The following is a 24602-nucleotide window of genomic DNA, read 5'->3' on the forward strand; positions in this document are numbered from 1 at the left end:
GTGCCCTTTAGAGCTGTCCTGGAAGGAGGAACAGGTTAGTGACAGAGAAACACCACCTGGGCTGAGCCAAGGAGCCTTTGAAGAGGAAGGCTTTACCTACCCTTGCTAAGGCTCTTTCTCCTGGTATCTAAGCAGTAAATACCACTGTGGCCAGTAGCCTAGGCACAGTGAAAGCTTACTGCGGGTTATAGCTCACAGAGTAGCTGGTTTTAATGCTAGAATACCAAACACCTTGAAAGACTGAGAGACAATGGTGAGCACGGGGAAATATTTCTAAAAAACGGGCCAGACTTCTCTGCTATGGAGAGAGCCCGAGTGCAGATAGAAAGCACATCCACAGGCAGGCAGTGGTGGCGCACGCCTTTAATTCCAGCACTCGGGAGGCAGAGACCAGTGGATCTTTGAGTTCGAGGCCAGCCGCCAGGTCTGCAGAGAGAGTTCCAGGACAGCTAGGGCTATATAGACAAACCCTGTCTCAAATAACAAAAAAAGAACGCACCCACAACTTCTGGGCAAGGAAGAGAGCAAGTTCAATAGTGCTGACTTTGCTGTTAGATGTGGACTTGAAATTCAGTTCTGCACTTACTAGCTGTGTTACTCAGAGAATAAAAGTCTGAGTCCCAATTCCTTCAGCTACAAAATACAGAGAGAGACAGACCCTCACTCACAGGTTTATGAAACTGCCTTATTTTTTCCACTGGATATAGAAAGAACATTTCAAAATAGTAAACTTTATTTTATATGTTCTAAATAATCAAGCATTCCCCTACTCCCATTAAAATCTTTGGAAAAGGCCAGGTGGTGCATGCCTTTAATCTCAACACTCAGGAGGTGGAGACAGAAGCAGGCAGATCTCTTGAGTTTGCAGCCAACCTGGTCTACAGAGTGAGTTCCAAGGCAGCCAGGGCTACACAGAGAAACCCTGGTTCAAAAATAAAAACCTTTATAAAATATGAGGTTAGAGAAATGATCTAGCAGTTCGGAGCACTGATTGCTCTTCTGGAGGACCAGGGTTCACATCCCAGCACCTACACCATGGCTTACAACCATCTGTAACTCCAGTCCAAGGAAATCTGATCCCCTCTTTTGGCCTCCTTGGGTCAGCCATGCAAGCGGTACAGACATTCGTGCAGGCAAAACACCTATTTACACAAGATAAAATTTAAGACAATTTCTTTTGTTTTAAAAACTCCAGGGGCATAGGTGCTGTCTGTGAACTACGCGGGATCATACAATCTGAAATGATGTGAATTGATGCCTTCTCATCTTCTCCCATGAATCCTACCAGAAGGCAGGTGCGCCTCACTCAATAGGTAGGGTGAGAGTGTCCCTAGCGTTGCGAATGGTGGCTAGTACACAGGGGACTCACAGGAGGTGGGGGGGGGTGAGGAAGGGAGCAAGGGAAAAGAGAGATTGGGGAGAGAGGGGGGAGACAGAGAGAGAGTGTGTGGCTCTGAGGCTGGCAGGTGGCTGGTGCGGTTCACAAGGCCGCCGCGTTTTCCCGCTTGGTCGGCAGATGGCGCTGCAGGCTTGGGCCACAGAAGACGCTCCAGACGCGGAACCCGGAAGCGTCCGCCGGGAGGGGGCGGGCCCTGGTCGCTGGAGTCCGTCACCCCGACCAGCATCCTCTTCCCGCCCCCTCCTTCCGCACTGGCGCATCGGGACCCTTTCCAGAAGTGGAACCGAGGGACGCCAGAGTGTGTGTGTGTGTTGCGGGGGGGGGGGGGGGGGGGGTGACGACTCGGTGGGCGCCCACGTGACAGACAGCCACCGGGGCGTCTCGCATTTGCAGGGAACATGGGCGTGCTCAGGGCAGGTCTGTGCCCGGGCCTCACCGAGGAGATCGTCCAGCTTCTGAAGGGCCGAAGGATCAAGACAGGTGACCTCGTGGGCTCGTAGCACACAACATGGTCACGACCGCAGGGATTGGCGGATTGGCGCCATGGTCTTGGCACACGTGCGGGGCGCTTCGCTTTAACAGGGGCCACACTCTGACCTCCTAGGGAGGCTGAGTTCGCAGGAACCAAGCCAGAAACAGGACTTTACTGTGTGCTGGGCTCCTCGTCGGGTCCTGCATCAGGGCCTGCGTGCTTGAGATTGGGAGTCGCATTTAATCCCAGCACTCGGGAGGCAGCGGCAGGTGGATCTCTGTGAGTTCGAAGCCAGCCTGGTCTAAAAGAGCTAGTTCCAGGACAGGCTCCAAAGGCTTCAGAGAAACCCTGTCTGGCAAAACAAAAACAAACAAAGCAAAACAACAAAAGACGTTAACATTATTTCCCAACAGAGGAAAAGGCTAGCGTGGCAAGGCTAAGCCTTTCTTGTTGCTAATCAGTTGCGCTTGGTCTTTTTCCAGTGGCGGACCTGGCAGCTGCTAATCTGGAGGAGGTAGCCCAGAAGTGTAGCTTGTCCTACAAGGTGAGCTCACGGTGTGCATGCTCCATCTCAATGCATCTTCTAGAGCGGGTCCCCAGCTAAAGGGGGGGGGGGGGGCGCGCTGAGATGTGCATGCTCCATCTCAATGCATCTTCTAGAGCGGATCCCCAGCTAAAGGGGGGGGGGGCAGTCTGGCCTTCTGGATCCTGAGTGTCCACCCTATTGGCAGGCCCTGGTTGCCCTGAGGAGGGTATTGCTGGCGCAGTTCTCGGCTTTCCCATTAAATGGAGCAGACCTCTATGAGGAACTGAAGACTTCCACTGCCATCCTGTCCACCGGCATTGGGAGGTTTGTATGCTTACCTGGGCAAGAAGAAAGCCAAGCTTCTCATGCTGAGACTACAAAGGGCAGGCTGGTGAGGGCAGTCTGGAGTTGTCAAGGAACCTAGAGGCATCCAGACTCCGGAGTTCTTTTTCCTTAGAGTAAAAGAACAGGGATTCTTAGCTTCAGCACTATTGATGCTTGGGGCCAAGTAATTATATTCTGGGGTAGGGGATAGTGCATTTAGCAATATCCCTGAGCTCTACCCACCAGATGCCAAGATCACTTCTCCTGCACCTAGTTTTAATAATCAAAAATGTCGCCAGATATTACTCAGTATCTCCTGGGAGCCAACTTTTCCCAGTGAAGAGCCACTGTCCTATGACACAAGATGTCACTAATATCCCATTTTTTCAGCAGAGTCCCTGATACCTCGGGATAAGGCAAGTGAGATCAGGACAGGATTGAGATTTCCTGGGAGTCTGCACCTAAGGTCTGACCCTTTAACACAGTTCCTCATGGGGGTGGTGACCCCTAACCATAAAATTATTTTTGTTGCTACTTCCTAACTGTGAGCTTGCTACTGTTATGAATTGTAATGTAAATATCTGACATGTGAAAGGATTGTTCGATATCCCAGAGGAGTCAGGACCCACAGATTGAGAACCCCGCCGTAGGCTATAGCTGTTAGAGATTGTTGACCTCCCTTATGGTTAGCCTAAGAGGAGGGGCCGGCAGAGGTGAGCCCAGGGAAAAGTAATCCAGAGCCTGATACCTTTGCCACAGGAGGCAGTGGCCAGGAACGTACACACTCTCTGAAAAGAGCAGTTCCATTGTGCTCTGTTGTTTGGGTTGGGAAAGAATTGGAAGACAACTGGCTTTTTCTGGCCAAGTGAGCCTGACCTCTCTCCTGGCCTGTCTGCGCCGAGTCTGATGAATAACACTGCCATCACAAAGGTCTTTGGATTGGTCTGGCCCTTGCTGTTTCCACAACACATTCTCTTGGCAAGGTTCGCGTAGTCTGGTGCTTGCTCTTGCTGGTTGGGGGTCTGTGTTTGTAATCCATCAAACATTGGCTGGGTTCCTATTGGGTGCCAGGCACATGCAGATGCTATCTGTACAAGTCCGGCAAGGCTCCTGCTCTTAACTGTATACGGTTGGTGGTTGGTGTATACAGGAGACTTGTGAGTGCCACGAGGAGGCCCATTGGCTTTGGAGCCTGGGGAACTTATAAAACTGGCATCCACAGAAGAAACAGTGAGAAGGTACCCTGGCAGGATTGCAGCAGCCGTCGTCATGGGGTGGAGGCTCAGTGTGGCACAGGTAGCCTTGACATTGGCAGACCACAGCCGCAAGCTCACCTTGACTCTGACATTGTGTTCAGCCGCATTTCATGCATGCATTTCTTTTCTTTCTTGCTTGCTTGCTTGCTTTTCTTTTCTTTTTTTTTTTTTTTTTTTTTTTTTTTTGTTTTTAGAGACAGGGTTTCTCTCTGTAGCCCTGGCTCTGTCCTGGAACTCACTCTGTAGACCAGGCTGGCCTTGAACTCAGACTCATCTGCCTCTGCCTCCCAAGTGCTGGGATTAAAAGTGTGAGCCACCACCCCTCAGTGTGGCGTGCACTTGTCCTTCACAACCCCTAATGAGAGTTCACTGCCCTTGAAATCATCGAGTGTATGTGAAGAAATGGGGATTCAGATTCAGGGACCAACTCAAGATCCTGTAGCTACTAGATGGTAGATTGGGCACTGGAGGTCATGTCTGAGAACTTAATTCTGGCTGAACTGTTCTCCAGTATGCCTGGAGGTGCCATCTGTAGGCCATGGAGCAGTGATGTGCAGGATGGACGGGCCAGCCCAAAGAGGTCCAGCAGGGATCTGGTGGTACTGGTATGGGCTGTGTGGAGCTGCTCCAGGGTCTGTGACAGTGGAAGAGACATTGAAGGAGAGATGTGACAAGAGACTTACTGTAAGATGGGGTGGGTGTGAAAAGGGGATTTGCTGGGTTTTCAGACTTGCCCCATACCTACATAGTGAATGTAACTTTGAAACTCTGGAAAGAAGTCAAAGTTAATGAAATGTGTGTTAACCATTATTATCATATTAGAACCATCAGCATCTTATTTAACCGTTAAACAGGGCCCTTGTTGTAGGTCTCAGAGTGCTAAGGCACGGATGCAAATCTCTGCAGGGCAATAGAGCATGTGGCACACCATGGGAGATCTGTCGATGGGGGAGATTGGTTAGGCCTTGAGAGCCAGAGCATCTGTCTGTTCATCTCTGTTGGAATAGGGTCTTCACGAAACAGAAGGCAAGCTGTATGAACGACTGGGACGGTCAGTGAGAAAGGTGGGGAGAAACCCTTGCATTTAGGCAGCCCTGGTCGGAGTCCCTCCACATATATTCATAGGCTCAGAGGTAACGGGGGACATAACGGTAGGGCGCCCCACTCCAGAAGCGTGGGAGGAGCCAGAGATAGAATCACAGTGGGAAATGTCTAGGGTGCAGGTTTGGGAGTACGTCATACAGGTGGGACCTCGTAGTTCAGTATGTGGTGGATTTTTTTTTTAAGATTTTATTTTAGGTGGGCATGATGGTGCATGCTTTTAATCCTAGCACTTGCGAGGCCGAGGTCAGTGGATCTCTGTGAGTTCAAGGCCAGCCTAGTCTGCAGAGTGAGTTCCAGGATAGCCAGAGCTGCACAGAGAAACAGCGTCTTGAAAAACCAAAAATGAATAAATAAATAAAATTTAAAAGATAAATGTATACCACCACAGCTGACTTTTTAAAAGGTTATTTTAGTTTAATGACTATGTATTAATAACTATGTATCCGTGTGACTGTGTGGGCCTGTATGCAGGGACCTGTGGAGACCAGAGGTGTCAGATGCCCTGCGGGGTTGTGAGCCGGCTGCTCAGCCCCCTCTCCAGCCCCACATCCAGTTTTTTTAGTAGGTTCTTTGGCTCAAACTTAGGTCCTCATACTTGCAAAGCAAGCACTTTATTGACCGAGCCATCGTGCCAACCCCTACCTGAATGGAGTTCTTGAACTCTGTTCAGAAGCAGGATCTACCTCTAGAGTCTCCAGTTGTGTTGCTGATGCTGTTGATCCAGGGCCCACCCTGGGAGAAGACACTGAGAGGGGCTGCTGTAATGGACCTGGGCTTCCGGTGTCTTGGGAAGCATGGGATTCCGAAACAGAGGCTGGAGACCTATTAAGTAGAGGCTTATTAAACAGACCCAGAGTGTGCGCAGTTATTCCAAGAAGCCACGGGGCTGGAGTAAGGATCAGATTTTGACTGGCAGGAACCTGTGGTCCCTGGAGTTAAAACAGGTGGAAAGGTGCCTGGTTGCTGCTTGTCATCTGCTCGAAGGTCATGGTTGGTCATCAAGAACCTCTTCAGAAGCCTGCAGTCTGTGACTGTTGCCGAGTTAGGAAGGGCGGTGCATGACAGTCAGGCATTGATCCACGCTGCAACACAGACACTTCAGCCCCTGTCCTGGGCAGCACATGGAGGGTAGTAAGCTGTTCCAGGTGGTTCAGGGGCAGAACTGGGCTTAGGAAGTGGCCATGTTTTGGGGTTCATCACGAGGTTTCCACAGCCAGAGTTTTGACAGTCAAACCGCTCGCTGTTCTTTTCATTTCTTCAGTAACATTTACTGTGTGCCTTCAGGGTGTTCGGCTCTGTGCTAATACTTGGAGACACAAGAGGGATAAGGGCCCAGTCTGTGCCCCCGGGGTGCTCCTACCAGATGAGGGAGGCAGACAAAAACAAGCAAATAAAAAATAATTACACACTCCCAGGATTAATAATCGAGTTTAGCAAGGTCTGGGGATACAAGATCAACACATAAAAAATCAATTGCATTTCTCTGCACTCACAATGAACATGTGAAAACTGAAATTAAAAACACAATGCCATTTGCTGTCGCATCTAAGGAAATGAAATACGTGGGTCTAAGTCTGACAAAGCCCGTGTAGAATTTGTATGCTGAAAATGAAAAATGCCAATAAAGAAGATCAGAGGTGACCCAAATAAATGGAGAGACTTTCCATATTCATAGATTACAAAATTCTACATTAGTGAATGCCAGCTTTCCCCGACCCTCCACCCCCAATACTAGAGATTGAACTCAGGGCTTTGCATATGATAAGCAAGTACTCTACCATTAAGCTATCTCCCCAAATATGTTTTTTTTCCTTTCTTTTTATTTCTTTCTTTTTTTTTTTTTAAGTCAGGGTCTCCTGTGGCCCCTGACCTCACAGAGGCCTGCTTTTGCCTCCCTGATTTTGGGATTAAAGGCATCTGTTACCATGCCCAATTTACTTCCCAAATTTATCCGCAGATTTAATAGTTTTCTTCTCTCCTCTTCCACCATCAGCCTGGACAAACTACTTGATGCTGGCCTCTATACTGGGGAGGTGACTGAAATTGCGGGCGGCCCAGGTAGCGGAAAAACCCAGGTACCCTTGGGACCAGCAGCAAGGAGGGTTGGGGGAGGTGGGTACATTGTTGTGGATTCCTTGGGGAGTTCTTGCGGGTGTCCCTGTGAGTTGCAAGGTCAGAACAGACCAGATGGGTACTGAGAATGGACATGGCCTTGGCCGGTGTATGTTGTTGGAATCTGGGCAGGCTATGGTGGGGAAGCCTCCTTCCAAGGGCTTAGGTTTACCCAGCACCCCATCTTGTCTCTGAAGGTATGTCTCTGTGTGGCTGCAAATGTGGCCCACAGCCTGCAGCAGAATGTACTGTATGTTGATTCCAATGGAGGAATGACAGCGTCCCGCCTCCTCCAGCTACTACAGGCCAGAACCCAAGACGAGGAGAAACAGGTAGGGGGCAAGATGGCTGGGTTCCTTTAAAAAACCGATGCTAGAAGACTCCATTACTCTTTACATTGTAAGAAAATAAGCCATCTGTAAGAGTCGTCATTTCTTGCTTTGAAACTGGAGAGTCCTCTGCTTTCCTAGAGCTTCTCGTGTTAATGTCATCATCCCGGCTTGGATGCCACCCACACTGGTTCTCCAGGAACTTCCAAGTCCTCGAATACCGTAAATCAGAGCCAGCAAAGTCCTGCATCTGTGTTTCCAGCCCATTTCTTGCCAGGGCAGGCATCACTAATCAATCATATCTGTCCTTCCCGCTGAATTCTGATTGTCCTACAGCTCAGTGCCCAGGTATCACCACTGTAAGATCCAGCCCATTAGGCAAACCCCATTTGCCATTCTGGCTGCCAGCACTGTGTCTAAGTGCCTCTTTGCCTTCTCAGCTTTATGATTACTCTTTATCGCAAGTCCCTGCTTCTCTTCCCCACCCCGCAGGCAGGCGCTCTCCAGAGGATACAGGTGGCGCATGCATTTGACATCTTCAGGATGCTGGATATGCTGCAGGACCTTCGGGGCGCCATGGCCCAGCAGGTGAGCCTGTGGATCTGCCTGTTTCTGGTGTTGTCTGTATCCAGGCAGGTGTTCTACCATCGACTCTGCTTGGAATACAGGTGTCCAGTGTCACAGCCCCAGCCGTGTTTGCCACCTCCCCGTCCCTCCACCCCTGCCTGCCCGCGCCGCAGGTGGAACTCCTTGCTGCTTAATTCATAATTCATCTGCTTCATTGTTTACAGGCTCACCAGCCCTGTACAACAGTGAGCTCCTTGAGTAGAGGATTATATAGTCTTCACTTCTGCGTTACTCACTGAAATCAGTTAGGAAAACTATGTGTGTGTGTGGGGGGGGGGGGTCTCGCTATGTTGCCTGCCTGGTTGGGAATTTACAGAGATCCCCCTGCCCTGTCTCTTGGGTGCTGAGATTAAAATGCTTCAGCACTCCTGGCCAGGAGACTTGACTCTTGAGACAGTCTGATTGTCTTTAGTAAGACTGGAGGCTGGCACTGAGTCTTGTGTTTGATTCTCCAGCTCTTTGCCTCAAAATTGCCACTACAGCAAGTGGCTGCTGTAGCCCCAAGCATTTTGTCCATAGCCACATGTGCTCCATATTCAAGCAAGTGAGTGATAGATGATTTTTTATTATCTCTTCCCTTTTATTTTATTTATTTTATTTTATTTTGGTTTTTTGAGACGGGGTTTCTCTGTAACTTTGGAGCCTGTCCTGGAGCTAGCTCTTGTAGACCAGGCTGGTCTCAAACTCACAGAGATCTGCCTACCTCTGCCTCCCAAGTACTGGGATTAAAGGTGTGCGCCACCACCACCCAGCATCTTTTCCCTTTTATTAAGACTAAAACATAGCTGGGCAATGGTGACACACACCTTTAATCCCAGAAATTGGGAGGCAGAGGCAGATGGATCTCTCTGAGTTCGAGGCCAGCCTGATCTACAGAGTGAGTTCCAAAACAGTCAGGGCTACACAGAGAAACCTTGTTTTGGTGAAAAACCCAACAAAAAAAAGAAGAAAAAACTTACTACTCTAGGACCACTAGCAGATTAGATTCCTAGGGTCACCAAAAGAAAAAAAAATGCGTATTTATTTTTTTGTGTGTATGTGTATTGTGTGTGCATGTGAACATATATTCTATATATATATATATATATTTTAGTTCTTCCCTTCCACCATGTGGATCCTGAGACTCGAACTTGGGCTGTAAGGATTAGTAGCAAGGGCCTTTGTTCCTCTTCTTACATTTAGTTAGCAGTTGATTTGGTTTTTGTTTTGGTTGGTTTGGTTTTTCGGGTTTTTTTTGTTTCTTTTTTAAGATTTATTTATTACATATACAGGGTTCTGCTTGCGTGTATACTTGCAGGCCAGAAGAGGGCACCAGATCTCATTACAGATGGTTGTGAGTCACCATGTAGTTCCTGGGAATTGAACTCAGGACCTCTGGAAGAGCAGCCAGTGCTCTTAACCTCTGAGCCATCTCTCCAGCCCTGATTTTTCGGTTTTTCAAGACAGGGTTTCTCAGTGTAGCCCTGAATGTTCTGGAACTGTAGAGCAGGCTAGCCTTGAACTCACAGAGTTCCACCTGCCTCTGCCTCTGCCTCCCGAGTGCTGGAATTAAAGACATGTGCCACCACTGGCCAATCCAGGTTTGTTTTTTTCAGTTATGATGATCTGGTGAGGAAGTTTCATGGACAAAAGCCCTTGCTGCCAATCCTTACAGTCCAAGTTCAATTCCCAGGATCCACATGGTGGAAGGAAAGAACTAACTTCAGCAAGTTATCCACTGACTCCAAGTACCGTGTCTTGACTACATGTCCACACACACACACACACACACACACACACACACACACATAAACACAAAAATAAATATTTTTTTTCTGTGACACTAGGGATCTAATCCAGGCCTATACACGTTAGGCAAACGCTGCCACTGAAGTATCCCTCCAGCCATAGTTAGCCAAAAGCAAATCATCTCTATTCGTATCTTGAATTGGGGGCTGGGCCCATCCTCACTGATGTCAGGAGATTTCTACCCAGTACCTGAACATGTTCAGACTAATGTTTATAAGGAAGGGAGAAGGAGATTCTGAATGGCACTTGACTTTTTTTTTTTTTTTGAAGTTTTTAAAATTGTATTCTGTGTGTATGAATGTATATCCATGGCATGCTTGCCTGGTGCCCTTGGAGGCAAGAAGAGGACATTTAATTCCCCTGGAACTTAGTTACAGAAAGTTACGAGCCATCTTGCGGCTGCTGGAATCAAACCCAGATCCTCGGCAAAAACAGCAAAGGTCTTGCTCTGCCGTTTAGCTGGATACGATTGAGAAATGCCTAAGACGGTTGGTTTTGTTTGCTTTACTTATTTGTATTTTATGTACATCGATGTTCTGCCCACATCTATATCTGTATGAAGGTGTTGGGTCCCCTGGAATAAGAGTTACAGACAGTTGTGAGCTGCCATGTGGGTGCTGGGAACTGGACCCTGGTCCTCTGGAACCGCTGAGCCATCTCTTTAGCCCCAAGCTGGTTGATTTTAACTTCTCACATTTCTGCCATCCTCTCTTAGACACATTGGTAACAGGCTAAGAGTCAGAGGCTGGAAGATTGACACACAGTTCCAGGCCAGAAATGAGACACACAAAAGGCAGAGCAGAAATACCAAATAGCCAAGGTTTGGCCAATGGGCAGTGGAAGCAACACATGTAGCAGAATCAGGATCTGAGAAGTAAGGGAGAGAAGAAAGGAAGCATGGAAGACAGCTTAGATCTACAGATGCTAGGATCGTGCTCACGTATGTGTGTAAAGATCCAGATTATGGAGAAATGGTATCCGGCTCTTAGAGAAACAACGGCCTTTATTTGTTGTTGGGTTTTTTTTTTGTTGTTGTTGTTGTTTTGTTTTTTTGTTTTTTTGTTTTTTGAGACAGGATTTCTCTGTGTAGCCCTGGCTGTCCTGGAACTCACTCTGTAGACCAGGCTTGTGCACACCCTCTCCCTCCCAGTGCTGGGATTAAAGGTGTGCACCACCACAGCCCGGCTGAAACAGTTGCCTTTATTTGGAACCATGGTAGCTATGGGAGAGGAGGGCTTAGGAGGGTAAATCTAGGAGATGGAAACATGAATAAGACTAAGGCACTGAGGATGTAGCTCAGGTAGAGTGCTTTCCCAGCATGCCCCAGACCTGGGTGCCTTAGTGGAGAGCTAACTCTTCAGCAAATAAAGCAAATCCTGGGGATTTGAAGTGAAACTAAGCAGCAGTGAGGGGATTCCGAAGAGGAGAAGGGGCTAACAGGCTGGGTGTGAGATTGCCACTGAAATCTGCATGGGGTTCCTGAATGAGAGTTTGTGGTGTCCTGTGGCTTAAGCCATCCCTGCCTTCCAAATCCTCGTCGCAGTCTTTTATGCTTCTGAATGGGTCGGGTGCTTCGGTGAGGCCTGTACAGCGAATTTTGGGTAGGAAAGGTTGTTTTATGACTGACTTCTTTTTTTAAAAAAAATGTGAGGATTAGTTGTGTGTATATGTACACACATGCACAACTGTGAGCACATGCATGCCACCCTGTGTGTGTATAGGGGGTGGGGGTCAGAGAGGCCAACTCTGTGGAGTTGGTTCTCTCCTTCCGTCTTTACTTGGGTTCCAGGGATCAAACTCGACCCGCCAGGCTTGTACAGCAATCACCTTTATCTGCTGAGCCATCTCGCTGGCCCCGGCCTCTAGTAGAGGCGCTTGCCCCGGGCGCCCCCTAGAGGTCACTGGTCCACCACTGCTTTTCCCATCCCCACAGGCGACAGCTTCTTCGGGCACTGTGAAGGTTGTGATAGTGGATTCTGTCACCGCAGTGGTTGCCCCACTTCTGGGAGGTCAGCAGAGGGAAGGTAAGTAACAGGGGAACCCGGGGACAGGGCGGAGACTTCACCTCCCTGCCCTGGCCTTTTGCCCACTGCTGCCCCTCTCATTTGCTTCTTCACCAGGCCTGGCCTTGATGATGCAGCTGGCCCGAGAGCTCAAGATCCTGGCCCGGGACCTGGGTGTGGCAGTGGTGGTGAGGAGACTTTTCCTATGAACACAGTTTCTAGGTCTAGCTAGCTTTCTGTGTCTCTTAAGTGTTGGCTTGAAACTATAATAGTCCTTAAGGCAGAGGCCAGAGCGCAGAGCTCAGCTTCCACAGGCCAGAGGGGTCTGGACTAAGGGACTATCTTGTTTTAGGGGTCTTTTTATTTGTTTGTTTGATTGGTTGGTTGGTTGGTTGGTTGGTTTTTCAAGACAGGATTTCTTTGTATAGCCTTGGCTATCCTGAAACTCATTCTGTAGACTAGGCTAGCTGCAAACTCAGAGATCTGCCTGCCTCTGCTTTCTCCTGCTGGGATTAAAGGCATGCGCCACCACCACCTGGCTCTTGTTCTGTGTCTCTATAATCTATTTCATTGTTATTGGTGTATATGTGTTCATGCTCGGAAGAGGGCGGGCATGTGTGTGCCATGGCATATATGTGGAGGTCAGAGGACAATTTTTAGGAGTCAGTTCTCTCCTTCCACCTTGGTTTTGAGATGAATCTTTTCTCTGCCATTTCACTTCTGGTCTGACTGATTGTCCTTGTCTCTGTAGGATGCCGGGACTGGGATTACAGATGCAAACCACTAGCGTTTTTACATGGTACCAGTATCACACTTGGGGCATCCAAAGTTTCCAGGAAAACACTTTTACCTGCTGAGCCATCTTTCCAGCTCCGTTCTTTCTAAGTTGTCTTTATTGAAGTAAATCTAAAGAGCAAACTTTCTCCCTATAGGATATCCTGTCTCCTTACCCTGTCAAGTTCCCAGTCGCAGTCACATTGGGTGGTTCACAACTCTAGCTCCAGGGGAATCTGACCACCACTGGCATCAGCACTACCAGCATACACATAATTTTAAAGTATAAGCTGGGTGGTGGTGGTGTACACCCTTAGTCTGGGAGGCAGAGGCAGATGGCTCTCTGAGTTCGACGCCAGCCTGGTCTACAAAGTGAGTTCTAGGACAGCTAGGACTACACAGAGAAACCCTGTCTCCAAAAAACAATAAATAAATAAATAAACAAACAAACAAATGAACAAATAGATGAATAGATAGATAGATAGATAGATAGATAGATAGATAGATAGATAAATGGGATAAAGGCAGAGGTAGACAAGCTGTTAAGAACACTGACCGTGTTCTTTCATAGGACCTGGGTTCCATTCCCAGCACAAACATGGCAGCTCACAACCCTCTGTAGCTCCAGTCTCCGAGGATCTAACACCCTCTTCTGGCCTTCATGAGTACAAGGCATGCATGTGGTGAATAGACATACATGCAGACAAAACACCCACATACTTTAAAAACAAAATAATAAAATGACAAATCTTTATTTTAAAAAAGTGTTTAGGGGCTGGAGAGATGGCTCAGTGGTTAAGAGCACTGACTGTTCTTCCAAAGGACCCAGGTTCAATTCCCAGCACCCACATGGCAGCTCACAACTGTCTGAAGATCCAGTTATAGGGGAACTGACACCTTCATACCAATGCACATAAAATAAAGTTAAATAAACCATAAAAATATTTTTTTTAAAAAAAGGTTTACTGTTAAGTTTTTCTTTTGTGCCTTGTTTTGTTTTGAGGGGCTCAAAACATTTTGTTTAGATATTGAATGGTAGGAAAGGGACTGAAGAAATCCATGAGAGGTGATGTAATCAGCAGGGCAGATCTTTTAGGCCTCCCTCCTTTTTTCTAATTTAAATTTATTTTATATGCATTGGTGTGAAGGTGTCAGAGCCCCTGGAACTGGAGTTACCATGAGCTGCCATGTAGGTGCTGGAAATTGAACCTGGGTCCGCTAGAAGAGCAGCCAGTGCTCTTAACTGTTGAGCCTTCTCTCCATCCCATCCCCCAGCACCTCCTTCTCCCCCATCCTCATCCTCCCCCCCCCCTCATACCCCTTGGGTCCCTTTCATGATAAAAGTGTTTCTTTTCTTTTGAAGAAAGTCCCATGTTGCCCATACTCTCTTTGAACTCATTGTCTGAGGCTGGCCTTGAACTTCTGAACCTTCTGCCTCCCCTTCCCAAGTGTTGGAATTACAGGTGTTATCCCCACAATTAGCATTATAATTTTATTACAGAATAAAAGCAGTAATTATTTAAACACTCCATGATTAGAAATTGGGAAAATCATTATAGAAGAGTTTGGCAAACTGTAGACCACAGGCCAAATCTGGCCCAAGAATTATTTTGGCAAATCAAGTATGTTTGTTTTTAACAGGGTTTCACCTTGTAGCCCAGGCCAGCTGTAAACTCATAGACTCCTCCTGTCTCAGCCTCCAGTACTGGGATTGCAGGCATGTGCCCTGATGCCTTCCTTAAAAATGACCATCGTAAAGAATCTGCATAAAGAACTAGGTACAGTGACACATGCTTTGCTCTTTGAACTCAGAGACTGTGGCAGGAGGATCTCAAATTTAAGAATATTTTGGGATACATAATGAAATCCTGTCTCAATAAAACAAAATGTAAAAAGATGATAATCGTTAGGTCCCAAACCTGGAACAAATGGATGAGATGCCTAACATATCAAAGCAAATTCTGGCTGCCAGGTTCTCCCAGCATCCCTCAGTCCCTACCTGTTACAGGGTTCTCCTGGCTGGCATACCCTGCCCACTACCCTGAACTCTCCAGCCCAGGGCCTGGGCTGTCCCTTCCCTCAGCTTGTCTGGACCCTATATGACTCAGCCATTTTGGCTTCGCCGGTCTCTTGGCACAGGCTGCCTCTCTTGGTCAGTGGCTCCTTTCTTGCTTTCCCTCCCCCTCTCCTCACATGGCCCTGCTCAGTCTGCTGGTCATGTTCACTCTGGACCCTTCCAGATGCCTCTGGCTGCTTTCTCCCTTTTATCTACAATAAACCTCCTCACCCCATATCTAGGAGCAGTCATGCCCTTCCTTTTTATTTCTTTTATTTCATTCAATAATGCAAATAGAAAAAAAGGATCTGTGTAAGAATGCAGAAAATAATGGCCTGAGATGTTATTTTTTGGGTTTGATTTTTCAAGACAGGATTCCTCTGCGTAGCCCTGGCTGTCTTGGAACTCGTTCTGTAGACCAGCCTGGCCTCGAACTCACAGAGATCCACCTGCTCCTGTCTCCTAAGCGCTGGGATTAAAGGAGTGTACCACCACTGCCCAGCTATAAAAATAATATCTTAAAAAAAATGTCTAAAACTGTAAGCATATATGCCAAAGAAAAAGACTTTACAGGGATAGACTATCAGTGTGGTTCCTCGGGTGTAGAGATTGATAACAACTTGAATCTTATATTTAGCTCTTTAATCTTTTTATGAAAAGTTTGCAGACTTAAAAAACTGTGCTTCCTGAGCTTGGGGAAAAAAAAAACTAACAGCAAAGATCTGTCTGTAATAACCTCTAGGGAGGGGAGACTACTGGGACAGGAAGCAGCTCAGTGCAAGAACAGAAGTTGGACCTCTGCAGGAGCAGCATGTGCTCTTAGCTGCTGACCCTGCTCCAGCCCTTACAGTGAGCCCTCTGTACCTTGTGTTTCCTGCCTTTTTTGTTTTGAGATAGGTTCTCTCTACATAGCTCTGGCTGTTTTAGAACTCCCTTTGTAGACCAGGCTGGCCCTGAACTCACAGAGATCCACCTGCTTCTGCTGGGGTTAGAGGAGTGTAATTATTGAATCAGGGCTACTTGTTACTTTTACGTGTTTGACACAGTGTCTCACTAGGCTGCTCAGGCTGGCCTCAAACTCCTAGATTGAAGTAGTAGTCCTACTTCAACATCCTGAGGGACTGTAACTACGGACATGAATCCCCACACTGAACTATATGTGTTTTAAATGTCTAAATAGGTCATCTCCCTTTTTTGAGGAAATATTATACTAATCTGTGCACCTGCAGGCAGTGTGAAAGACTGTTTCCCTGCTCTTTTGTTCAAGTTCGAGGTCCTGGCCTTCCTCTCCTGACTTCTGGGCTTCTGGATGTTTGTAGGTGCATGGCTGCCAGTCTCTGGCGTGGACTACAGGAAAGGAACCATAGTCACTGTGTCTGGATTGCTTAAAACTAGTCCCAGAGAGACGGGCGGTGGTGGCGCACACCTTTAATCCCAGCACTCGGGAGGCAGAGACAGGTGGATCTCTGTGAGTTCAAGACCAGCCTGCTTGATCTACAGAGCGAATTCCAAGGCAGTCGCCAAGGGGAAAAAAAAAGTTAGTCCCAAAGTGGGACTCCCCTCACCCCAACAGACACACTCCAGATGCCAAGGATTGAGTGCACTGGTCTCAGGATACTTTTGACAGGCCCAAACCCAGCAATGGCTCCTCTCTAGGAAAGAATGACTAAAGGTGCCCCGTGGCTTTGTGTCTGACCCAAAGCACTGGGACTTTGTGGGAAGCTGGGTGTGGATCAGGAGCCCTGGGTCGTAGCTCTAGATTCAGCTGTAATTTATACCACCTGGGAGAGTCAGAGATCTCAGATTTCTTGTCTGCACAATGAAGCGGTAGGGCAGGTGTCCTCTGCACTGCCGTCATGGGTCTCTGTCCCTTCCTGCAGGTGACCAACCACCTGACCCGAGACAGAGATGGAAGGAGGTTCAGACCTGCTCTGGGACGCTCCTGGAGCTTTGTGCCCAGTACCCGAATCCTCCTGGATGTCCTTAAAGGGGCTGGAACATTAGGTAGTAGCCAACGCACAGCGTGTCTGACCAAGTCTCCTCGCCAGGTGAGCCAGCCCGGGGGATGCCAAGGATCTTGGGCCCTGGAGAGGGTGGTTTCCACACCCACTGGTATCTCGCTGAAGGATTCTTTGATGCCAAAACCCTGAAGCAAAAGCTGACCACTTAGATTGCTTGATTCTGTCTCTCTCCCTCTCTCGTATCTCTCCTTCCAGCCAACAGGTCTGCAGGAGGTGATAGACATTGGGACTCTGGGGACTGAGGAGCAGAGCCCAGAACTGCCTGCCACACAGACCTGATGCTGTTGATTGGACAGCGTTCTTGCCTGTCAGCTGCTGGCCACTGCCACTAGGGACCTGGCAGTGTAGGTGTCAGGCTTGTCGGAAGACAAGCTTCAGTTTCCTCAGCTTCACTCTGTGGGATCTCACGGAGCCACTGGCCTGAGGACGCGGCAGTGGGGAACTGGGGTGGGGGTGGGGGCTAGAAGTCCGTCGTGGGCTCAAGGTTTCTTCCTTTGTGTCCACCATTTGTCTCTAGTGGGGGTTGAGGTCAACCTAGCTTGGAGCATCTCTGAGGAAACACAGTCGTGACTGGATGAATAGCTTCCTGGCCCTGTGTGTCAACATCCATCACACAGTGTTTGAGCCAGGAAGCCTTCATCCCACCCATCCCCATTTATTTGGGCCTCTGTTTTCCCACCTGCAAGATGGGACTTCCTTTGTCTCTGAGTTACTCAGTAGAAACAACCTCAGAAATATGAAGCTCTTTCTATATGTCCCTCTCTTAAAAATATGTAAAAAGGAAGTCCCCTGAGCCCTAGAGCCAGCTGATTACCCCCAAGAAGGTTGTTTTTCAGTTCCTGCAGTGGGACTCTCAGAGAATGAGTTCTTCCCTGCTTGCTGACTGAGTTTCACACACCTGCGTACATCACCCTGATAGGTGAGAACATGGGCTCGCCGCTGTCCCAGGGATATAATTTACCAGGGAGGAAGGATATGACCTGCTCCCAGTGAACCAGACACTTGTTTCATATGCATGGTGCCCTGTGGGGCTCTTCCTCAGTATAGAGTAACCAGAGGTGCTGAACCGTGGCCTAACCCATAAACAGACAGAGGAGAATTTGCACAGTAAATAGAACCAGCTGGGAAAATTGATGCTGGCATAAATAATACATGGCAAATCTAGTCTTTTATACAGAAATTCATTGCTGGTGGCTCTAAGATGCAGTATAATTACACCTCTCGTCCTGCCAGCTGTACCACAGCCTTGTGTCTTAGTGAATAAAATAACCCCCTGTCTGTTACCAACACTGTGGCCATCCATCTGAGAGTCGTAACTCTGGCTCAGAGAGGAGGATGGTACCAGGGAATGGAAAATAAAAGATAGAGTAAAGAAATGATCAGGATTGTTTACGGACCACATTTTTTACAGGAAGGTCACGCTTGGCTAGAGAGCCTGTAGTATAATTAGTTGTGTCTTAGCTGCAGGGAACGGGACCAGGGTTACAAAATCTGATATTTAGAGCCAGTGCGATGGCTCAGCAGATAGAGATGCTTGCCTCCAAGCCTGACAACCTGAGTTCAGTCCCTGAATCCCACATAATGGGTTGACTCCTGCAAGTCGTCCTCTGACCTCTGTACATGCATGCCCTCATACATGATAATAAAAATGTAATAAAGAAAATATGCTGGGCATGGTGGCACATGCCTTTAATCCCAGCACTAGAGAGGCAGAAGCAGGCGAATCTCTGTGAGTTCAAGGCTCACCTGGTCTACAAAACGAGTTCCAGGACAGCCAGGGCTCTGTTACACAGAGAAACCCTGATGGGTGTAGCAGGACAGAAGCAAGCATAAAGGATGGAGAATGAGTACAAGGAGGTCATTGTCTGTTTGAAATTAGACAAAATGTGAAATACGTACTGGGTGCTGTACTTGATGGTCAGGAAGTTGAGCTTTCTGAGACTGGAGGCGGGGAGCGGGAGGCAGGGGAGCGGGGAGATCCATGTATTATTGAAGCTGCTTTCCATAGCAAGTAATGAAATCCCACTTAGAGAGGCATCAGTGATGAGGAAGATCACTCGTGCCTGATAACGTGAAGCCAAGGTTGGTTGATGCAATGGCTCAACAGCCCAACGTGGAGAAGCCGAGAGCCTTTCTATCTCCGTCCTGGATTCTGTGTTGGTTTTGCCTTCAAGCTTGTACCTGACTGTACCCTCTGAACATTAATCCAGACACGACAGTATCTACGGGAAGGAAAGGGTTCATCCCCTTGTGTCCTTTGAAGAACAAGGAGAACTCGAGCTTCCTCCTAATGACTGCTGACCTGCTTCGTATCTCATCGATGCGGAACTGCCTCCTGCCCTGTGTCTAGTTCAGTAGTGGGAAAGGAATGGGGCCTCAGTGGTAGGCTCAGACCAGCCAAGAAACAGCTATGGAGTTGAGGCTCGGGCTTAGCTTTCTTGAGGCACCTGCTATGGTCCTACTGGAAATGGACTGGAGTAGGGGACGGATTAGACAGTAGGCGAGTCTGTCCTGGCTTGTGTGTGTGCTCAGCGCTTAGCACCCGACTCACGGTGGGCTTAGGACAAGCTGAGTGGCACTGGCAATCCCTTCATCTTACAGACTAAATGGAACCCACTGAGGTATTAGGACATGTATCTATTAAGTAGCAGCATGGGAGTCAAAACTTGAATCCATTCGATGCCAGGCTTTCTTTTTTTCAACCTCCTGCTGCCTTCAGCTGTAAATATGTAAATATTTTAACAAAATTCCCTTTCGTATTTTGCCCCGGCAGTCGAGGCTATGCATCTCAACCCCTTTTCAGCTGAGCTCACCGATAAAAAAGCTAGATCACAGATCCACTTTCTCAGCTCGTCCCGTTTTCCCCCAGGGAAAAGGGAACGACAAACACTCCAGAGAAGGCAGATATCGTGTGTGTGCGCAAGAGCGCTGAAGGGTTAGAGGGGAATAAAGCTGAATGAAAAACAGCAGGCTCTGAGCATGCCTGAGATGTGAGCCAGGAGGAGATAAGGGATTCAGATGCACGCTTAGCCTGCTAGGCTTTCACTGTATTCTGGCATAGAGGTGTCTGGGTAGAGTTTCAGCTGTCCAGTTCTCTTTGCTGGTCATGTGTACAGCTAGAATTAGAACGAGGTACATTACTCCCTATAAATATGTATATATCTGTACTATACATGTGTGCATATACATACACACAACACATATTGTGGTTTAAATAAGAATGACCCACACAGGGGCTGGAGAGATGGCTCAGAGGTTGAGAGCACTGGTTGCTCTTCCAGACGTTCTGAGTTCAATTCCCAGCACCACATGGTAGTTCAACCATCTATAATGGGATCTGGTGCCCTCTTCTGGCCTTTAGGCATACACACAGAAAGAATATTGTATACATAATAAGTAAATAAAATAAATATTTAAAAAAAGATTCAGAGACTCGCCTGCCTCTGCCTCTGCCTCTTGCTGTGAAGAAACACCTTGACCACAGCAACTCTTATAAAAGAAAACAGTTAATTGGGGTGATTCACTTACACTTCAGGGGGTTAGTTCATTATAGCCATGGTTGGAAGCAAGGCAGTATGCAGGCAGACATGATGCTAGAGAAAGAGTTGAGAGTTCTTACATCTTGACTCACAGACAACAGAAAGTGATCCATTTCCCTGGGTGTAGCTTGAACATAGGAGACTTCCAAGCTCACCCCACAGTGACGCTTCCTTCAACAAGGCCACACTTCTGTGACAAGGCCACGCCTCCCATTAGTGCCACTCCCTTTGGGGGCCATTTTTATTTCAAACCACTGCATTCCACTCCCTGCCCCCCAAAGGCTTCTAGCTAAATCATAGTCCAAATTCAAAAGTCCCCATAGTCTAGCACAGTATCAGCACTGTGTAAATGTCTAAAGTTCAAAGTCTCTTCTGAGATTCATGCAATCTCTTAATTGTCATCCCCTATAAAATAAAAACAAAAAAGCAGATCACATACTGCCAACATACAATGGCACTGGATGTATGTTACCATTCCAAAATGTGGAAAGATGGCGTAGTGAGAAAATGCTGGACCGAAGCAAGACTGAAAACCAGCTGGGCAAACTCCAAACTCTGCATCTCCATGCCTGATGTCAAAGCACTCTTCAGATCTCCAACTCCCTCCAGCTTCTTTCTCGTGGGCTGGTTTAACTCCCTGTTAGCAGCTCTCCTCCGCAGGTATTCCATCACTCTGGCATCTCCAACATCTTGGAGTCTCCAAGGCAATCCAGGCATTCAACTTCGCAGCTTCACAAAGTGGCTTTTCTAGGTCTCCCTTCATGGATGCCCCTGACACATGCCTGACCTCTAAGTCACAGCGGGAAATTTCATAGCCCCTTTCTTCTATCCTTAACTGCAGGATCATGTTGCCAAAGTTGCCAAGTTGTGCTGCTTACTGGGGCTGAAACGTGGCCCCTCATTCTTCACCAGCTTTCTGTTTTTGATGGTTTCCTTCACTGCCTAAGCTTGGCTGTCCTGAAACTAGATCTGTAGGCCAGGCTGGCCTTGAACTCAGAGATCTTTCGGCTACAGCTTCAGCAGCTTTCTGTTTCTGATGGTTACCTTCACTGTGTAAGCTTGGCAGTCCTCAAATTTTCTTTGTAGACCAGGCTGGCCTCAAACTTAGAGATCTGCCAGTCTCTGATTCCGGAGTGCTGGGACTGAAAGCCTGCACCACTACACCGGGCTCTAAGCTTTTCTTTAATTCCTTTTCACAAATTGGAAATTTAGCTCGGTAATGGTGGTGCATGACTTTAATCCCAGCACTTGGGAGGCAGAGACAGGTGGATCTCTGTGAGTTTGAAGCCAGCCTGGTCTATAGGGCGAGTTCCAGGACAGGCTCCAAAGCTACAGAGAAACCCTGTCTTGAAAAACAAAACAAACAATAAAAAAATTGAAAACAAAACTGGGTGGGATCTTGCCCTGAGGTCATCACCTCCTTTATTCCATTTCTTAATTTGGTTATCTCCTTGAACATAGGATTTAACCCTATTCCATCTACTAGTGTTTATTTTCTCCTCAAATTTTACATTGTGTAATTTACCCAGATCAGCTTGCTCCTTTTCACTATAAATCTTTACATTAGTGTTACCACTAATAACTATACAACAGAGTCTGTCCTCGGCTGTTTTGAGATTTTCCTCTGCCAACAGAATTAATCCAAAACTCTTCACGTTAGCCTCAGACAGACTCTTTGGACAAGGGCAAAAGGTAGTCATAGTCTTCACCAAAATATCCCAAGAATGATCTCTAGGCAACATATTAATATTCTTCTCTGAAACCCCTCGACCCAGGCCCCCCACAGTTCAAATAACTCTTAGCGCCACTGTCTTTCAGGCTCCTACTTGTATGGTTCATTAAGGGATGCTTAAAGCCTTCCACTGCTTTCCTAACCCAAACTTCCAAAGTCCATGCTATTCCAAACAAAGACACAGTCCAGCTGGGCAGTGGTGGTGCACACCTTTAATTCCAGTACTTGGGAGACAGAAACAGGTGGATCTCTGAGTTTGAGGCCAGCCTGGTCTCCAGAGTGAGTTTCAGGACAGGCTCCAAAGCTACAGAGAAACCCTGTCTTGAAACAAGCAAACAAACAAACAAAAAAGCAAAACCAACCAAACAAACAAACAAAACCATGAACTGGCCTTCACAACAATTCCCCAGTTCCTAGCTCCAATTTCTGTTTTAGGGTTTGTATTGCTGTGAAGAGACACCTTGATACAGCAACTTTTTTTCAAGGTTTTAGGCTAGCCTCGAACTCACAGAGATCCACCTGTCTCTGGCTCCCAAGTGCTGGAATTAAAGATGTGTGCCACCACTGCCTGGCTCCATAGCAATTCTTATAAAGGAAAACATTTAGTTCAGAGGTTTAGTTCATTATCGTCACGATGGGAAGCAAGACAGGATGTAGGCAGGCATGGTGCTAGAGAAGGAGCTGAGAATTCGTATATCCTGACTCACAAACCACAGGAAGTGGTCTGTCCCACTGGCTGTAGCTTGAACATAGGAGACTTTAAAGCCCACCCTACAGTGATACACTTCCTGCAACAAGGCCACACCTTCCATTAGTGCCACTCCCTTTAGGGGCCATTTTCTTTCAAACCACCCACACCAGTCTCAGAATGGGCATAGTTCTTGTACTCACTCTGCTTTGGGGGACACAGCTGGCTTCTTAGGGAATAACTCTTATCATGAGTATCTTAATTTTACAGAGCTTTTAATATCTCTTTTTATTTTTGTTTTTCCAAGACAGGGTTTCCTGTGTAGCCCTGGCTGTCCAGCTCCACCTGCCTTTGCCTCCCCAGTACTGGAATTAAAGGTGTGCGCCACCACGCCTGGCTGATTTTTATGGAATATTTTATTCTGAGATGTTGGAGTGGCCTGTGGCTGGTGAAGTGGAATGGTGGTTTGGGACTTTGGAATCAAGGAAAGATCTAGGTTCAATACCCTGCTGTGCATTTTCTGACAGAGTTCCTGGGGAAGATAGCACATTTGTTTTACTGGTTGAAATCTATGTTGTACAGAGTTACATTTTCCTTATTGGTAAAATGCTTATCTCGGGGGAGTTGACCAGATGATTTACGGAAAGTGCCTTTCGCCGAGAGCCTGGCACACAGTAGGTACTCAATCACCATTAGTCCTTCTGGCTCCCGCCAGAAGCAACAGAAATCTGGGCACTAGGACTTAGAAAGCCTTGCTGCTACTAATACAAGAAACAATGTGATTTATTTTTTCAGGCCTGTTTGGGGAAAGGCATGTGCTTCATAAATATGTATTGGAAAGTACTTAGCAAATGAGTAGAAATAATAAAAATATGTCAAAGTAAACAGCTCCTATAAATATGTCACTTGGTAGACAAATTAGTGTTTTATTACTACTAAATACTATTGCTCGCCGAAAAGGATTTCAGATCACTCGCACAATGGGTGCATTATTGAATGCCTCTGCGGAAGGGCACGATAAAGATGAAAAATAGTGATGGTGATAACGCCGAAGGTGGAAAAAGGAGGGGTGTGGGTAAATGCAGCTCCGGGGCCTCGCTCCAGTGATCTGCTCATTATTTAGCACCACGCCGATGATTTAGCCATAATATGGACCAGAGGGCCCTGAGAAAAAGGTTTCCGTGGGATGCCATGCATCCAGACCTTAATTATTGAGTCCAATTAAGGGAGTAAGCGCAGTCCTTTTCAGAACGGGGCACTCTGCTCGTGAGCTAAGTTAACAAATAATCCCAGGTCTGGGTCTCATCTCACCTCTGTTCTGGACTTATTACAGGTCTGTGGTTATAATTCATACCCAGAGGAGGGGGATGTGGTGGAGTGTGTGAGCTGCCAGTGAGGTTCACAGACCCATTTCAGAAACACAGACGGTGAACAGTGTTGGCACTTCAAGGGAACAGGAACCAGAGAAAGAAGGAGGAGAGGAGACAACTTTGTGGAAGAAAAAGCTCCAAGGGGAGCAGAGAACATGGAAACCTGCAGCTAAGCTGCAGAAATAAGCAGGGGAGAGGAAGGCGTGAACATTCAGTTCAGGTGCAGGGGACCTTTAGAAGGCGGAGCTCCCCGTGCACTCCAGGTTGGAGAAAGAAACGGTTTCACATCCCAGACCTGCTTTTCTCTGTATGGAAGTGGAAAAATTACTTAAAATGTAGATCCTTGTTGATAACAAGCAAATAACAGCACAGAGCGTGCTGGGCTGTTCTGAGAACTGGAAATGGAACTGTAGAGTGACAGCCTGATATGGATAAATAATACTTTCGCGCTCGTTCCCTTCTGAGAGTCCTCATTTTAAAAC

At 47.4% G+C, this 24602-nt stretch overlaps 1 protein-coding gene across 1 annotated transcript; it reads left to right on the forward strand.

Moving 5' to 3' along the window:
- Positions 1-1720: 1720 nt before the first annotated feature.
- Rad51d (RAD51 paralog D) lies at positions 1721-18644 on the forward strand. The gene is made up of 10 exons (XM_085695547.2): positions 1721-1879; positions 2354-2415; positions 2603-2721; positions 7075-7156; positions 7391-7525; positions 8015-8110; positions 11871-11961; positions 12058-12128; positions 16651-16818; positions 16987-18644. The coding sequence occupies exons 1-10, from the start codon at positions 1798-1800 to the stop codon at positions 17068-17070; spliced, it is 990 nt and encodes a 329-aa protein (XP_085551673.1). The 5' UTR covers positions 1721-1797; the 3' UTR covers positions 17071-18644.
- The last annotated feature ends 5958 nt before the right edge of the window (positions 18645-24602 follow it).

This window comes from Myodes glareolus, chromosome 9, assembly GCF_982192425.1.
Source record: "Myodes glareolus chromosome 9, mMyoGla1.1, whole genome shotgun sequence".
Taxonomy (NCBI): domain Eukaryota; kingdom Metazoa; phylum Chordata; class Mammalia; order Rodentia; family Cricetidae; genus Myodes; species Myodes glareolus.